We start from the raw sequence: 15,859 nt of genomic DNA, 5'->3' as shown, positions 1-15,859 counted from the left end.
ACTCCCGTCCCCACCCACTCCCGTCCCCACCCCCAACCCCACATTCACCCCTTTGCACCCCCTCAGTCACCCTTCCTGCTCTCACTCCCCACTCCCAACCCTGCTCTCACTCCCTACCCCTGCTCTCTCACTCCCTCCTCACCTGCTCCCTCACTACCCCAACTCTCAATGCTCTCTGTCCTCCTTGACCCACACGGGGAGCTGTCCTCTTGGGAGGATGTGGGATTCCAAGGGAGGACATCAAGTTCCTTGTCTCAGGAAAATGTTGGTGAAAGTGTAATTTTCTCACTCATTAAAGAGTTACTGACCTGTGGTTTCCATTTGATTAGATTAGATTACAGTGTGGAAACGGGCCCTTCGGCCCAACAAGTCCACACCGACCCGCCGAAACGCAACCCACCCATACCCCTACATTTACCTCTTACCTAACACTACGGGCAATTTAGCATGGCCAATTCACCTGACCTGCACATCTTTGGACTGTGGGAGGAAACCGGAGCACCCGGAGGAAACCCACACAGACATGGGGAGAACATGCAAACTCCACACAGTCAGTCACCTGAGGCAGGAATTGAACCCGGGTCTCTGGCGCTGTGAGGCAGCAGTGCTAACCACTGTGCCACCGTGCTGCCCACTTTTCCAATTTCTAAGAGATTGGTCAAGAGGGAAAAAAACAATTTTTTCTGTTTTATTTTTCATTCTGATAAACTTTGACCACAACCCCAGCCACTTCCTGCTGCCATAGCATGTGACAAAATTGGAGATGGTAAACAAGGCGTGCGCACACATATCAAGGCCAAAGATAAAAGCTTTTTGGAAATTCTGCAACCACCAGAATTGTTTATAGTCAGAAGTCATTTCCAATGATGAATTGTGGATTTAACATAGAGAATAGTGGGTCGGAGAGAATATTTTCTGCCAGTGTTTATGTAAAGGCAATGTGTGAGTTATGTGCGTTTTAGGACTGTTTTTGTTCGCAGTAACTGAATCATAAAGACCAAATGACCCAACTGTCTTCCAACTGAATGGTATAGATGACTTAATAAATAAATTTATGGTTTATCATTGTGGGAAGATGGAAGGTTGGCAATGTCACTGAACTTGGAATCTCACTGTTTTATTAGAGATATATGAAGAATGGGCTGTTCAGACTCTCAGGTCTGTTTCACCATCCAGATCTGAAGCCTATCTCTACGTTGCATGCCTTTGACACAAACCCCTTAATGCCTTAACTTAATTTAAAAAAATCTATCTCTGATTTAAAATTAACAAACGATCTAGCATCCATTGCCGTTTGTAGAAGAGAGTTTTAAACCTCTACCACGCTTTGTGTCTAGAAATGGCAATGTCCACTGAACTTGGAATTTCATTGGTATTGCACTGGGCTCAAATCCTGTCATGGAATGTAAATCTGGAATGTAAAATTAACCTCCGTATTGCAATTATATCAGTTAAACAATTGATAATTTGGTTCATTACTGTTTTCTTGGGAAGGATATCTGTCAGTATATATATTTTCCAAATCCATTAATTCATAGCTGACTTCAGAAATTTTGTTCTTTCTTTATTCCTTCACAGGATGGGAGTTTTGCTGGCTGGGCCAGCACTTGTTGTCCATTCCACCTTGAGAAGGTGCTGGTGTGCTGCCTTCTAGAACTACTCCAATCCATTTGCTGTAGGTAGATCCACAGTGCTGTCTAAAGAGGAATGACTCTGAAGAAGATTCATTAGGCCTAAATCTGTGTATACTGGCGCTGCCAGACCAACATTTTTCTGTTTTTATTTTGGATTCCCAGTATTCACAGTATTTTCTTTCTGACTTCAGAAATCACCCAGCTGGTTGAATGCATTGTGAAAAAACACATCCAACCAAAAGAACTTTAAATGGTCAGCAACTGAATTTCGGTTCCCTGTTATTCATAGGGAGCCAACAATATTAATCAGATTATGCAGCTGGTGAATTGCTGACTTTCTTTTGATCTTGCAAGTTCTTAATTACAGTGGCGTGATTTGACCTCGTATCTCTGGGTATAGCTTACCTCAATTTTTAATGAGAAAATAAATAATGTTTCCTTATTGTAGGTTTCCAATTATGTGATAATCCAAGAAGATTGTATTTTTTCTTATACTTTCATTGGATGTGAGTGTTGGTGACTAAGCCAATATTTGTTGCCTATCTCTAATTGGCCTTAATAAGTGGTGGTGGTGAGCTGTTTTCTGTAGCCACTGTAGTTCACTTGCTGTAGCTACACCCACATGCTGTGGGTAAAAAATTGCAGAGTATTGCTCCGCCACAGTGAAGGACCAGTGTGTTGTAGTTCCAAGTCAGAACGGTGTGTGGCTTGGAAGGGATCTTGTCAGTGTAATCTACCTCATTGTCCTTGTCGCTGGTAGCTGTTGTGGTAGTATAAGAATGTTCCCTGTGTTATTAATGGAGGAGAAAGTGAGGTCTGCAGATGCTGGAGATCAGAGCTGAAAATGTGTTGCTGGAGAAGCGCAGCAGGTCAGGCAGCATCCAAGGAGCAGGAGAATCGACGTTTCGGGCATAAGCCCTTCTTCAGGAAGCGTTGTGTCAATTTAGATTTTTTAACTGTGGTCAAGAGATTAAAACTTAGGTGAGCGGAAGTTCCATTAATGCTGGAGACATCTGCAAATTTTAAAAATATAGGCTATGAAGTCCTTAATTTGCCAAGCTCTGGGCTTACATAGAAACACAGAAGGTAGGAACAGATGTCAGCTGTTTGACCCCTTGAGCATGCCCTGCTATTCAAGATAATCATGGCTGATCATTGAGCTCATTACCCTCATCCAGTCCTATTCCCTACCCCCCCCCCCCCACCCAATAATCCCTTGCTCGTAGAGTCATAGAAATGAACTGGAAATGTGTTGCTGGAAAAGCGCAGCAGGTCAGGCAGCATCCAGGGAACAGGAGAATCGACGTTTCGGGCATAAGCCCTTCTTCAGGAAGCCCTTCTTCGGGCATAAGCCCTTCTTCATAGAAATGAACAGCATAGAAACAGACCTTTCGGTCCAACCTGCCCATGCCGACCAGATATCCCAACCCAATCTAGTTCCACCTGCCAGCACCCAGCCCATATCCCTCCAAACCCTTCCTATTCATATACCCGTCCAAATGCCTCTTAAATGTTGCAATTGTACCAGCCTACACCACATCCTGTGGCAGCTCATTCCATATACGTACCACCCTCTGCATGAAAAAGTTGCCCCTTAGGCCTCTTTTATATCTTTCCCCTCTCACTCTCAACCTGTGCCCTCTAGTTCTGGACTTCCACATCTTTCCGATAGGAAAGAGACCAGAATTGCACGCAGTATTCCAACAGTGGCCTAACCAATGTCCTGTACAGCCGTAACATGACCTCCCAACTCCTGTACTCAATACTCTGACCAATAAAGGAAAGCATACCAAATGCCTTCTTCACTATCCTATCTATCTGCGACTCCACTTTCAAGGAGCTATGAACCTGCACTCCAAGGTCTGTCTGTTCAGCAATACTCCCTAGGACCTTACCATTAAGTGTATAAGTCCTGTTAAGATTTGCTTTCCCAAAATACAGCACCTCACATTTATATGAATTAAACTCCATCTGCCACTTCTCAGCCCATTGGCCCATCTGATCAGGATCCTGTTGTAATCTAAGGTAACCTTCTTTGCTGTCCACTATCCCTCCAATTTTGGTGTCCTCTGCAAACGTACTAACTGTACCTCATATGCTCAAATCCAAATCATTTATGTAAATGACAAAAAGTAGAGGACCCAGCACCGATCCTTGTGGTACTCCACTGGTCACAGGCCTCCAGTCTGGAAAAACAACCCTCCACCACCACCCTCTGTCTTCTACCTTTGAGCCAGTTCTGTATCCAAATGGCTAGTTCTGCCTGTATTCCATGATATCTAACCTTGCTAATCAGTCTCCCATGGGGAACCTTGTCGAACGCCTTACTGAAGTCCATATGGATCGCATCTACTGCTCTGCCCTCATCAATCTTCTGTTACTTCTTCCAAAAACTCAATCAAGTTTGTGAGACATGATTTCCCATGCACAAAGTCATGTTGACTATCCCTAATCAGTCCTTGCCTTTCCAAATACATTACATCCTGTCCCTCAGGATTCCCTCCAACAACTTGCCCACCACTGAGGTCCGTTTAGCCACAAGAGCTATATCTACCTCCTTCTTGAAAACACACAACGTTTTGGCCTCCACCACTTTCTGTAGCAGTGAATTCCTCAGTCTCGGAACTTTCTTGGTGAAGATGTTTTCCCTCACCTCAGTCCGAAAAATATTACCTATTATCCTTAACTATGACTTGTTGTCTGGACATCTTTCGATATGTCTATTCAGTTAGAATTTTGTATGTTTCTACAAGATACCCCTCATTCTTCTAAACTCCAATATATACAATCTTAACCAATTTGCGCTCTCCTCATAAGTCAGTCCTGCCATCCCAGAAGTCAATCTGGTAAATCTTCACTGCACTCCCTCTTTAGGAAGAACTTCGTTCCTCAGACAGGGAGACAAGAAACTGCACATCTTTCTCGAGGAGTGGCCTTACCAATGCCCTGAATAATTGTTCCTGTACTCAAATTTTCTCACTATGAAGGCCAGCATACAGTTTACCTGCTGCACCTGCATGCATACTTCCAGTAAACTTTGCATGAGAACACCCACATCTCATTGAATATTCTTGTCTCTCAATTTACAGCCATTCAAATAATTATCTGCCTTGTTATTTTTTCTTCCAAGACAGATAACGTAACATTTATACACATGCATTGCCATGCATTTGCCATCTCAATCGGCCTGTCCAAATCACACTGCAACATCTCTGCATCCACCTTGCAACTCATTCACTGAGGCACAAATGTGGACTGTGAACTATCAAAACTGTCATCTTGTTTTTCTTCAATGAAGAGTGATAAAGCCCAGAATCTCATTCTATTTTCCTAAGTGTGACACCAGATCTTCAAAAGGAAATCTTTTAGACACATAATGGCTGTTTCAGTGCTGTGTTTATTTTGTGTCGTATTTGTCATTGTTTTTATTTAGATTTTTTTCCAGTAATTTGTGTATCAATAATAGTAGAGTTCAAGATTGCAGCTGAAAGAATCTACGAGGACTATTTGGAGTGATTAATTTAGCACTCTGTTTGGTACCATTTCCTCCTCATTTGTTGGTTGTTTCTGTGCGTTCTAATTTTATTTTGTTGCAATCACTGTCTCTTTTTCCACCATTCTACTGGTCATAACATGAATTTAAACGCTTTGTTCACTTACCAATGTGGCCAAGTATATATATACTTATATTGAGTTTAGAAAAAGTTAAAAATCAATCAAGTTTCTTTATTAAAGTTCTTGCTGGGGTGGGGAAAGGGACAATAGAAGGATAAAGTTTCAGATGTTCAAGATGGCTTTCATTTGGCGTCCTGGTGTGGTGTGTGGGCACACACATCACTAACACGTGCCAGTGTCACTGGAACCTTTGCAGATGGAGTTTATTCAGAAATCGTTAAGAATTCAGAGGCTATTCAAGAGAAAAGCTGCAGCAGTTTTTCAGGTGTCACACTTGGGTGTACAAATGAGTTGGCTCAAAAAATATCTCTCTCTCTCTCTCTCTCTTGTCATTCTGGTACAATGAGTTCTATATTCCCACCAGTAACTCATTACTTTAACTATTTAGTTGTTCATTTATTTATAGATATTAGCCCTTGTCCCTAACATGACTCCTGCTAAAAGGGTACTTTTTTTTTCTGCAAAGTGTGACTTGGAAAATGCGCAGAAATTAAACGTGATGCTTGAATAAAATTAGTGCTGAATGCAGACTTCAATAATTAGAAGCAGCAAGTGTGGATTGAATGGCCTATTCCTATTAGATAAAATATCATTCACAAAATGAATAGTAAATTTATTAATAAAATGTTAAGACAGATTGTAAACTGCCAACGTTTTGAGAATATATTGAAAGGATCGTGGATATTGGTTCATTTGAAAAGAAATGAGTGGTTTCTGAACTTGAAAACGTCATTAGGATGCTTGGAAGTCACATGTCTTAACTTATCTACTGGAAATCTTTTGCCTGTATTTAAGTCAGGGTATTTACAGCCTGCTGTGCGCGCATATATACACCACACACACACACACACACACACACCAGCCCTCAATCATATGAGGGCTATCACACAGCCATTCTTGACACTAGTTCAGACTTTTTAAAGTGTCTGTTTCAAATCACCAACTCAAAACAGTTGGAATCATATCAGCCCAGTCCTGGTCAATCAAAACTTCGTCCTCCCATTTATATTGAAAGAGAATATGTTGCAATCTTCCTATGCCTTGCTAGCTACCTCGCTCAAAATTAACCATGGGATCCAACACTTGATCACCTGCCTTTTACAAACGATTGCCTTGAGCATTTGACAACAGCATTCTTTCTGGGTCAACAAAAGCCCAAGTGGCCATTCTAACAGTACTCATAGAACATAGAACAATACAGCCCAGAGGCCCTTTGGCTCTCGATGTTGCACTGACCTGTGAACTATTCTCATCTCGTCCCCCTACACTATCCCAAAATCATCCATGTGCTTATCTAAGGATTGTTTAAATCTCCCTAATGTGGCTGAGTTGACTACATTAACAGGTAGGGCATTCCACACCCTTGCCACTCTCTGCGTAAAGAACCTGCCTCTGACATCTGTCTTAATTCTATCACCCCTCAATTTGTAGTTATGCCCTCTTCTACAAGCTGATGTCATCATCCTAGGAAAACGTCTTTCACTATCTAATTACCCTATCTAATTACTCCTATACTGCAATGAGTCATGGGCTAACAGTAACATATGACAGCCCTAAAGAGATTATACAGGCATTGCCTCCACTTTGTTCTCCGGATTCAGTGGGAGAGCCAGCTTGACAAACATACAAAGAAAATCAGCTGTGATAAATACTGTTTGGATGGCTGAAAAGTATTTCCCCTGCTGCATCTCAACTCTTAAATATAGTCATGATATGGAGATGCCAAAGTTGGACTAGGGTGTACAAAATTAAAAATCACACAACACCAGGTTAATTGGAAACACTAGCTTTCAGAGGGCTGCACCTTCATCAGGTGGTTATGGAGTATAAGATTGTAAGACACAGAATTTATAGCAAAAGTTTACAGTGTGATGTAACTGACATTATACATTGAAAAATACCATGATTGCTTGTTAAGTCTCTCATCTGTTAGAATGACCATGTTAGTTTCACTTTTTTCATATGTAAATCACAAAACCTTTTTTAAAAAAGTTACATTCTCAAGTGAACTTTAATAATTGGTGTCAGCCCAGACAATGTATTGGGTATTAGCACCGCTCTGTGCTGTCGTCTGTGCCATAATGTTTAGACTGATTCTAATCTAAAAAATGAATTAACAGAATCTTACATGGATTCATACAGTTTATGAGCAAAGTACAATATAACTGTGCAAGTACAAATTCACCCCACAAACTTGCATTGTGTGTGTGTGGGTGGAGTGCAATGGGGTCACTTGTAGTGTGACATGAACCCAACGTCCAGGTTGAAGCCATTCCTATGGGTACCCGACTTAGCTATCAGTCTCTGCTATCGCTGCTGCCTGTCTTGAAGTCTGCCTTGGAGGATGGTAACCCAAAGGTCCAAGGTCGAATGTCCTGGACCACTGAAGTGCCCTCCAACTGGGAGAGAACACTCCTGTCTGTTCATTGTTGTGCAGTGCCCATTCATCCATAGCCGTAGCCTCTGCTCAGTTTCTGCTATGTACCATGCCTCAGGACATCCTTACCTGCAGCATATGAGATAGTTTACCACGTACAATGATCTGTTTGAGGTTTGGTCATTGTTTAAATGTGAAAAGTGGAAGCGTGGGGAAGGTCTTGGCGAGGGGCTCATCCTCATTGATGATGTGTTGCAGGCTGCGAAGAACATGGCGTAGTTTTTCGGCTCCTGGGAAGTACTGCACAACAAAGGGTATCCTGTTAGTTGCAGCACGTGTCTGTCTCCTGAGGAGGTCATTGCGGTTCCTCGCTGTGGCACGTCGGAACTGGCGGTCGATGAGTTGCATATCGTACCGTGTTCTTATGACAGCACCCCTGAGTACGACCAGGTACTCGTCACGTTCCTCCTCATCGGAACAGATTCTGTGTATGCATAGGGCTTGTCCATAGGGGCTGGCTGTTTTAATATGTTTTGGGTGGAAGCTGGACAAGTGTAGCATTGTGAGGTTATCTGGAGGTTTGCGGTAGAGTGAGGTGCCCATCCTTGATGGAGATACATGAGTCCAAGAATGAGACAGTAGAGAGTAGTCCATTGTGAGTTTGATGGTGGGATGAAACTTGTTGATATCACTGTGTAGTTTTATCAGTGACTCCTTGCCATGGGTCCAGAGGAAGAAAATGTCATTGATCTACCTGGTGTATAGTTTTGGTTGGAGGTCCTACGTCGAGAAGAAGTCTTGTTCAGACTTGTGCCTGAAGATATTTGTACCCCAATATGTCACCTTGGTCCCCGTGGTTGAACCGTGTGTCTGGATGAAGAACCTGTTGTCAAAGGTGAAGACATTGTAATTGAGGATAAAGCGGATGAGTTGTAGGACGGTGCTCAGAAGTTGTCAGTTGTTGCTCGTCTTTAAAGAACTACCAAACCTCAAACAGGTGAAGGGGTAAATGTAGGGGAATGGGTCGGTGTGGACTTGTTGGGCGGAAGGGCCTGTTTCCAATCTAATCAAATAGATCATTATTTATAGCAAACTGCCTGGCTTTCAGGACAACTCCATACAACTCTGTCATAGTAGACACTGCTAGACGTGTAAACTTTTGCTATAAATTCTGTGTCTTACAATCTTATACTTCCCAATCACCTGATGAAAGATCAGCACTCCAAAAGCTAGTGCTTCCAATTAAACCTATTGGACTATAACCTGGTATTGTGTGATTTTTAACTTTAAATATAGTGTGTTCTGGGGAGCACAGTGAAAATGCTTAAGTTATTCTAAAGCCCTCCTAGAAGAATGCTGCATTGACATTAGTGATTGGGAAGAGTTACCTACCAGCCGTTCAAACTGCATCGAGCTTTGATCCAAACCCTTTAATGATGAAGCAGTGCAGTTGCAGAGACGGAAAGGAAATAAGACAACTCCTACACCCTAGATGCCAGTACCTCATAGATGTCCTGACCTATATATATCAAAGACATCTGTGGCTCTGGAAATTTTGTCTCATGAAAGTGCGTAACTGAAATCTCCACCCCTGAATATGTGTTATTCTTCATCCAAGGACCAGCTAATATTTTTAACACTTAAAAGTCAGAATAGGAGACACGGAGAGCAAGAAACAATGCATTACCTAATTGAAAACAAAATGAAAGGGAAAATATTTTTAAAAAGGCACTCCCAATTTGTAAAAAATCAAACATATAGCTGAGTCTCAATGAATGGTCTCTACCTGAAATGTTGACTTTCCTACTCCTCTGATGCTGCCTGACCTGCTATGCCTTTCTAGCTAACGTATTATCGACTCTGACTTCCAGCATCTGTTTTTGAAGCTATATCAAGGGACACATAACCATCCAATCTCAATAACTACAGTTAGACCTTATGTGCTCACTAAGAAATAGCCAAAATAAATGACCATTCACTAGGCCTCCACTGTAAATCAAACAAAAAAAAACATTGTTCATCACATGGAATATATATGAGACTTAATCTCATAAGTTTGTGAGGGAACAGAAGTTTGAAGATTGGTAACTTTGAAACTAATGGAAGTATGTACAATAGCCCTCACTGAGTCTTGTGGCAGCAAAATGAGCCAACAGGTTTGCTTGGAAATATCGAAAACACACCGGAACAGAACAGAAAGGAGTGAGGCATTCACAGTTGAGAGATGGCATGGTAGATTTTACTTCCTGAGAATAGCTAGAGCTGAGGGGAACTTAAAAAAAAAAATGTTTTCAAAGGGCTATGAATGTTTCCTATTGAAGTAAATAACTTGTTAGGTGATGTATCATAAAAGAGAATTCTCTGGGGATGTAAGAAGTAAACCTAGTGGTTGAGCATATCTCGGCATAAGCTGGATTGTTAACTGAATTGTACTTCCTTTATTTAATTTGTTCAATATCCAATAAAGTTTGTGTTTTTAAGAATGTGAAGTTTTGTGGCTAAAATGAGTTTGTATTCCTCTTTAAAGGTAAAGCTAATTGTACGTACCTGGATTGTAATAGTGTTGAAAATGTCACCATCTTACATGGATTATAGTCTCTCATGAGTTAGTCATGGAGCTGGTGTCAATATTTAGATTCAAACTTCATGCATGCAAACTAACAACAGCTTGCATTTATTGCAAGCCTTTTGATGTGGCAAAATGTTTGAAAGAAGGAATATCCATGAAGGATTCCATTAATTGGAATGTGTTAGTTCCATCTCCAGAGACTGGAAACTTTTAAAAAGAAATTCAAATTTCCAGTTGATAGCTAGAAGCAAGACAAAACAAGGTTTCATGTGTTAACACCATTCTGATAGCAAGATAAAAATCACTCCAGCAAAATATAATCTTTGTATGCAACTTATAGTTGAAATCATGCAGTGGAATATCCCCTTTTTATATTTGACACACCAAGAAAACACACTTCACAGATATGTGCTACACTGTCCTTAGATTGGGTTGGGATATCTGGTCGGTGTGGACAGGTTGGACCAAAGGGTCTGTTTCCATGCTGTACATCTCTATGACTCTATAAGTAGGCATTTGATTCTCCCAGAACCAGAACAGAATGATTCTTATCTCCTGAAGGTTTATGTCCTTTTCTTTCTCAGTCTGGTAACTTCTAACTCCAAAACTGCCCTTTATGGTGAGAGAACTACTTGAGCTTCTCTGTCTACCGCTAGTTAGGTAAATCTTTCAGCTTTGTTTTAACAGAGCAAAACTGGTGATTTCAATCTGGAGATGAGTTTCCACCCACATTTCAGCTATGAATCTTGGACATCTTTGGCTTCTACCTTTTCTCTCTATCTCTCTCTCCCCGCCATCCTGCCAGACTGGATTGCATGTGTTACTTTAGAAAGTTCAGGAACCTACTATCACAATGACTTTCTCAATACCCTTCCCATGTCAAAGCCTATCACTCTGGAACTGTGATTCACATGGGCCTTGTATCTAGGTAGAGATGCTGATTAGCTATCTCAGGGACCCCATCTTCCTTTCAAACTTGCTGGTAAATGGACAATTTGAAGCACACAGTTCATAGAATCTCCACAGTGTGGAAGCAGCCCATTGAGCCCACACTACCCTCTGAAGAGCATTACTCTATCCCTGTAACTCGAAATTTCCCATGGCTTATCCACCTAGCCTGCACATCCATGGACACTATGGACAATGTAGCACAGCCAGTCCCCCTAACCTGCACATCTTTTGGATTGTGGGAGAATTGGCACAGGGAGAATGTCTAAACCCCACATAGACAGTTGTCTGAGGCTGGAATCGAACTTAGGTCACAGTGAGGCAACAGTGTTAACCACTGAGCTACTGTGATGCCCCCAGGTGAAGACCGATTGCTGCCACTAAGTCTTAAGTATAAGCACCTTGCACTTTATTCCCAGGGAAACAATCTGCGTTGTATTTAATCTCTAATACTCAGCTCATCCAGACTTGCTGTCAGGAGAAAGTGAGGACTGCAGATGCTGGAGAGTCCGAGTCAAAAAAATGTGGTAGAAAAGCACAGCAGGTCGGGCAGCATCCGAAGAGCAGCAACGTTGATGTTTTGGGCATAAGCTCTTCTTCAGGAATGTGGAGGGGAAGGGGTTGAGAGATAAATAGATGGGTGGGGAATGGGCTGGGGGATGGTAGGTGGGAAGGCGATAAGTGGATGCAGGTAGTGGGTAATCAGGCAGACTTTGGAACTTCTAATTGTTAGATGCAGTTTTCAAAGATAACAGTTTTATATTCCACTCTGTAGCACTTATGTCTCATTATCTGCCCTTAACATCATCCAAAATTATTGAAAATGCACTGGGAGATGACAGGAGCTGGACATTGAGTTGGTTGATCAGCCACAATCATACTGAATGTGATGTGGAGGTTATGGTGTTCGACTGGGGTGATGTGGAGGTGCTGGTGTTGGACTGGGGTGGACAAAGTCAGAAGTCACATGACACTAGGTTATAGTCCACCAGGTTTATTTGAAATCGCAAACTTTCGGAGGGCTGGACCTTCGTTGGAAGAGGTCATCGATATGCATGATCTTTTTGAAGATCCTCCACTTTGACCCATCAGTTTGTGTCGATGGTAGCCATGATGAGGAAGTGCTGGTGTTGGACTGGGGTGGGCAAAGTCAGAAGTCACAGGTTATAGTCCAACAGGTTTATTTGAAATCACAAGCTTTGGAGCGTTCTGACTTCATTAGGTGAAGTCAGAAATTGTGACTTCTGATACTGAATATGGTGCAGACTGGTAGGGCTGGGTGGCCTATGTCTCCTATTTTTTGTTTTAAAAAAATTCATTCATGGGATGTGGGCATCAGTGGCTGGACTAGCATTTATTACCCAGAGGGCAGTTAACAGTCAACCACATTGCTGTGAGTCTGGAGAAGGCCAAACCAGTTAAGGATGGCAGACATCCTTTCCAAAAGGATATTAGTGAACCAGATGAGGTTTTTTTTTCTGCAGGCAATCATTAGTGGTTTCATGGTCATCATTAACTTCCTATTTCCAGATTATTTTTGAATTCCGATTCCACTGTTTGTCATGGCAGGATTTGAATCTAGGTTGCCAAAACATTTCCACGGTCCGGGATTAATAGTCTCGCGATTATACCACCAGGCAATGCCTATGTTTTATTTTAGTGCTATATAGAGTTTTTTTTACGATATAAATTTTTAACATTTGTGACTTTTGTACACTTCAGGAGATAATTACATGGTCAAAAAGCTGCTCGATGAGAAATTCAGTGAGCTGAATATAAATTGTGTCGATGTTCTGGGGAGAAATGCAGTTACCATTGCCATTGAAAATGAGAATCTGGATATCCTGCAGCTTCTCTTGGACCATGGCTGCCAGGTTCCAATATTTATTGTTGCTTAAATGTGTTTTTACAGTAATTGTTTTAAACATAAATTTTAAAACGTTGAGTAACTTTTTCATTCATTCTAGACCACGGATGCTCTGCTTGTGGCAATTAACTCTGAGGTTGTTGGTGCAGTTGATATTCTTCTCAATCATCGTCCCCGACGTTCATCAAAGCCAACTATAGCAGTTAGTGAATTATGATTACTTATATACTTTGTGTAATTTCCATTGCATGTTTTGCCAAATGATCCCTTCTCCTGCTCGCAGGTGGCCAAGTGATATCCCTTAGCATTTCACAAGAACTACTGTTGATATCTACTACTTATAATTTATGTGATTGACATTGATGAGACAATAGAATGTATTCCAGCCAGGTTTGTTGACCATACAAAGCTGGGTGGTCGAGTAAACTGTGTGGAGGACACAGGGAGGTTACAAAGAGGTATAGACTTGGTTATGTGATTAGGCTAGATGGTGACTGAGTGGAGTATAATGTGCAGAAATTTGGGTTTATTCACTTTGGTATGATGAATGGAAATTAGAATTTGTTTCAAAATGTGAAAGATCCAGAGGGGTTTGGGTTACTTGTGCACTAATCACACAAAGTTAGTGGGTGGATACAGCAAGGTATTTTATGGAAGCATGAAGCAAAGAGGAAACAGCACTTCAGTGGTCTGAATACTGGTTTTCTTACTGTTTTGTAAGCTTCTTAATGGCGATTTAAATAACAGAAGGGCACATAGTCATAGAGTCACACAGAATTAGATCCTTCGGTCTAACTCAATGGGCAGATATTGCCGTTTTATCGTCTTGATTGAGGGTGGTGTGTCATTTGGGAGAGTAGACTGCCGGACTTCTTTTTAAAGAAAAGTAAAAGCTTTTGCTATATTTGTTAGTGCTCAATCAAAGGTGCACTGTACTGTAGAAAAGTAAGTCCTTCTAAAAAAGAACATCACTTGTCAAAGGAAATGGCACTTGCCAGTTTTTGAAACTGGCTTCAAACTAAAAGGGGAAACCTTCATCTCTGTCTTAGACTGCACTGCAGTGAACTAAATGGCTAATAAAGCACTTGCAACTAAATTAACAAATAGCAAAAGGTTTATCTGAAATGGCAATTTTTTTAACATCACTTTCTTGTGGATTACAACATAAATAAAAATGAGGTAGAATTCATGGAAAAATCTGACTTATTTAATTTGGCTCAAGTTCCAGATGTTTACAGAAGAATCAATGTCGATTTTGTGTAACACAAGCAAATACAGACCATTGATTGATCCTTCCCTTTGGATTGAACAGCAACACTATACAGTTAGTACAACAAATACTATCTCTAGCTCTTGAACCCTTACTATGCTGAATAAACACGGTCTTGGATAGTTACATAACAAGTACTGTTTCTGCTACTTGCCATGTTGACTAAACAGAAATCCTGTACAATTAATTACACCAGTAAACCTACATTTGGTGTTTTTCCAAAACAACTGCCTCTGTTGCTTGTGCAGCCATTTTTTCTCAATAAACAGGGACTCCACAGTTCCATGTAGTGTCATTTGTTTGGTAGTAACTGTGTCCCAGTGAGTTAGTATGGACTAAGGGAGGGGGGCAGGGGGGAGTCTCTGAGCTCAGTTGGCTGAATGGCTGTTTTGCAATGCAAAATGAAACCAATACTTGGTTCAAGTCTTGTACCAGTGTCCCTTGCCTGAGCTGTGGTGACCCTCAGGTTAAACTGAGCATTAATTAACTATTTGTGGCTAATAAGAGAGGTATGGTCCTCTGGAGCTATGGTAACAATGTTGAGAAACATTTCAGCCATGATCAAATGGCAGAGAAACCTTGATGGGCCAAATGGTCTAATTGTTCCTATATCTTATAGAGTCATAGAGGTGTACAGCATGGAAACAAACCCTTTGGTCCAACTCGTCCATGCTGACCAGATATCCCAACCCAATCTAGTCCCACCTGCCAGTACCCATCCCATATCCCTCCAAATCATTCCGATTCATATACCAATCCACATGCTTATTAAATATTGTAATTGTGCTAGCCTCTATCAATTCCTCTGGCAGCCCTTTCCACACAAGCACCACCCTCTGCATGAAAACGTTGCCCCTTAAGTTTCTTTTATATCTTTCCCCTCTCCCCTTAAACCTATGCCCTCTAGTTCTGGACTCCCCACCTCACGGAAAAGACCTTGTCTATTTACCCTATCCATGCCCCTCATGATTTTATAAACCTCTGTAAGATCACTTCTTAGCGTCCGATGCTCCAGGGAAAACAGCCCTAGCCTATTTATGAACTTTCACTGCAAAGTGACAGCTTCAAAAAGGTGCGCAATCAGTTATGATATTACTGCTTTAATCCTTGCCTCACTCAATAATTGCTACTCCAGCAGTAGATTGATTCATCCTTTTAGGACGAGTTTCTTGTGCTAGAGGCGTTTGGGTGCAATGGATAGTGTCAAGGCTCCCGAAAGCTCTGTGACCTAATAGTCAATAGACAATAGGTGCAGGAGTAGGCCATTCTGCCCTTCGAGCCTGCACCACCATTCAATATGCTCATGGCTGATCATCCTTAATCCGTATCCTGTTCCTGCCTTATCTCCATAACCCTTGATTCCACAATCTTTGAGAGCTCTATCCAACTCTTTCTTAAATGAATCCAGAGACTAGGCCTCCACTGCCCTCTGGGGCAGAGCATTCCACACAGCCACCACTCTCTGGGTGAAGAAGTTTCTCCTCATCTCTGTCCTAAATGGTCTACCCCATATTTTTAA

The 15,859-nt window shown here is 41.6% G+C and overlaps 1 protein-coding gene across 3 annotated transcripts in view; it reads left to right on the top strand.

The window, feature by feature from the left end:
- trpc1 (transient receptor potential cation channel, subfamily C, member 1) overlaps positions 1-15,859 on the top strand; it is a 93,669-nt gene that overhangs the window by 1,192 nt on the left and 76,618 nt on the right. For all 3 annotated transcript variants that reach the window (XM_043702776.1, XM_043702775.1, XM_043702774.1), the window contains exons 2-3: positions 12,926-13,077; positions 13,171-13,272. In XM_043702776.1, the coding sequence (XP_043558711.1) occupies positions 12,926-13,077; positions 13,171-13,272 (254 nt within the window). The remainder of the gene's footprint in view (positions 1-12,925; positions 13,078-13,170; positions 13,273-15,859) is intronic.

This window comes from Chiloscyllium plagiosum, chromosome 13, assembly GCF_004010195.1.
Source record: "Chiloscyllium plagiosum isolate BGI_BamShark_2017 chromosome 13, ASM401019v2, whole genome shotgun sequence".
In the NCBI taxonomy this organism is placed as follows: Eukaryota; Metazoa; Chordata; class Chondrichthyes; order Orectolobiformes; family Hemiscylliidae; genus Chiloscyllium; species Chiloscyllium plagiosum.
The sequence above is the reverse complement of the archived record's forward strand: the minus strand, read 5'-3'. Positions and strand labels throughout refer to the sequence as shown.